The sequence below is a fragment of the Octopus bimaculoides genome, chromosome 23 (assembly GCF_001194135.2).
Source record: "Octopus bimaculoides isolate UCB-OBI-ISO-001 chromosome 23, ASM119413v2, whole genome shotgun sequence".
Lineage (NCBI taxonomy): Eukaryota > Metazoa > Mollusca > Cephalopoda > Octopoda > Octopodidae > Octopus > Octopus bimaculoides.
Window position 1 is genome coordinate 36,886,201 of NC_069003.1, and position 2,500 is coordinate 36,888,700.

The window sequence follows — 2,500 nt, forward strand, 5'->3', positions numbered from 1 at the left end:
ATATATATATATATATATATATATATATATATATATATATATACACGCACACACACACACATTTATATATATATGCATGCATGTATGTATATATCTATCGATATATATATATATATGCACGTATATATGTATGCTAGGGATCTTTCCTGAATAAATACAGAGTATGGCAGTCGTAAATAAACTAAACTGACAATAAAAAGCCAAACTGCACTGAGAAGATATGTAAAAAAATAATATTTACTTACAAATACACATACGCGCGCGCGCGCACCTATCCAATATTACTATTTTATATGCTTGCATGAAATATAATATCTCTTAAAAATTCGTTGAATCAATAATAGCCAAGGCATAAACAAATAAACAATATAAACACACACGTAATAACGTACGTACGGCGCATTAACGCCATAGGCGTATAGTGTTCTGCTTCCATTTTCACAATATTTCTTTTATTGTGCTACCGAATTCACGTTACGTACAAATAATGCTGTTACGCCTCTTATATACATACAACTTGAAAGGCAACCCGAGTTGTCGTCTGTCTAACATTAAAGTTCTAATCATTTACTGAACTAAAAAAATACTGAATTCCAGGCATTTTGAGAAATCTTTTATTGTTTATATTTAATTATTGTTATTAATGTTGTTGTTGGTGGTGGTGTAGGCGGCGAGCTGGCGGAATCGTTGGCACGCCGGACAAAATGCTTAGCGGCATTTCGTTCGCCTTTTCAGGTAAAAGCAAAAATCAGTGTACATGTGTATTCGGGTGCGATTTCGGGTGGAGTGAGGGTGCATGTGTGAGTGTGAGTGTGAGTGCATCATTAGGGGTCTATTTGTAGGTTTTAGATGTAGAAATTACTTTTCTTGATTTAATTGTAGACTTTTTTCTTTTCGTTTTGCTCAGCTGAATCCCCCCCCCCCCTCTTTGTGATTCCGTTGTCACTAATACTCACCGTTTTCTCTTCCCCAGCAACACAAACTAGCGCCATCTAGCGCCACAAGCAGCAGCAGCGGAACCATGTCCTGCAGCGTCAGCGAGAGCGCCTTGCACGAATGGACAACGTGGCGGATCAAACTGAACGAAAGCTTCTCCAATGACATCAAAATCTACTTCGAAAGTTCGGCCACGAATTCCTTCCCAGACCATCTTCCCGGCCCACTTACTGGACGCTTGGACACCGAGCCATTCAAGAACAGAACGAAAATCCCGAATTTCGGTTTGAATTTGCGACAAACTTACGGTCGGAGGACGGCGAACCAGTTGCAGAGTCACATGATGTCTGACGATTCGTATCTAATATACGGATTGCCCAGGGTTAAGGTCAGCAAGGAGCATGCGTGAACTGCGTGACTTCCGGTTGTAGCCAGAAAAGAAAAGAAGAGCTTGGCAGCGGCGATGTGGCTCTCTTGTTGGTTATTTTAAATGATTCGAGGGAAGAACAGCCATCATTAGATCGTCATCGTCATCATCATCCTCATCATCCTCATCATCCTCATCATCATCATTATCGTCATGTTCACCACCACCACCACCACCACCATCATCATCATCATCATCCTAATCTTGCTCAGAACGGTGATCACGTTAATGATTATCGCCGCCGTCTTCGTCCTCATAGAACCATCGTGTATGATGGCGCTGACAACGACGGGCGTCATCGCCATCCTTCATCACCATCGTCCTTCTTCCCTACCACCACCACCACCACCTCTTCATCATCATCATCATCGTCGTCGTCGTCGTCATTGTAGTTACAAAGATTTTGTCATCACCATAAACCAGATCTTACCAATAGTGACAACGACGACGGTGGCGGCGACGGCGGGATGATGGTGATGATGGTGGTGATGATGATGGTGGTGACGATGATGATGGTGATGATGATGGTGATGATGATGGTGGTGGTGGTGTTGATGATCATCATCATCATCGTCATCATCATGGAGAGGCGGATGAAAGAAAATGGAAGAAAAATACTTGTCTCAGATGAAGTGTGTGTGTTTGTGTGTGTTTGTGTGTTCGTTGTTTTTGTGTTTGTGTGTATTTGTGTGTGTGCGTGTTTATGTGTGTGTGTGTGTGTGTGTATCTGTGTCAGTCTGTGTGTGTGTATGTATGTGTGTGTGTATTTGTATGAGACTATGTGTATGTGTGTGTGTTTGTGTATCTGTGTGAGTCTATGTGTGTGTGTATTTGTATGAATGTTTGTGTTGGTGTGTGTGTGTGTCTTTCTTTCTATCTATGTATCTGTATGTATATATCTGGCGGGGCGGGGGGACATCGGAAGAGATTTTTCTTATAATAAAGTAATTTTTCTTACATTTTTATCTTTTAAGTTATTTTTATTTTATTTTATTTTTCATTTTCATTTTTTTAAAATTTATTTTCATTTCTAATTTTTTTCCTGATATAATTTTAATTTTTTCTTTTTCACTTCAGTTCTTTAATTTTTATAATATACCTTCTAATTACTTCTTAATTTTTTTGTGTGTCCAACAG

At 39.5% G+C, this 2,500-nt stretch overlaps 1 protein-coding gene across 1 annotated transcript in view; it reads left to right on the top strand.

Moving 5' to 3' along the window:
• The window catches only part of LOC106869020 (uncharacterized), a 15,527-nt gene extending 13,205 nt beyond the window's left edge, over nucleotides 1-2,322 (top strand). Inside the window, exon 2 of the mRNA XM_014914513.2 lies at nucleotides 974-2,322. Within this exon, the coding sequence (XP_014769999.1) occupies nucleotides 974-1,345 (372 nt within the window). The 3' untranslated portion in view covers nucleotides 1,346-2,322. The remainder of the gene's footprint in view (nucleotides 1-973) is intronic.
• The last annotated feature ends 178 nt before the right edge of the window (nucleotides 2,323-2,500 follow it).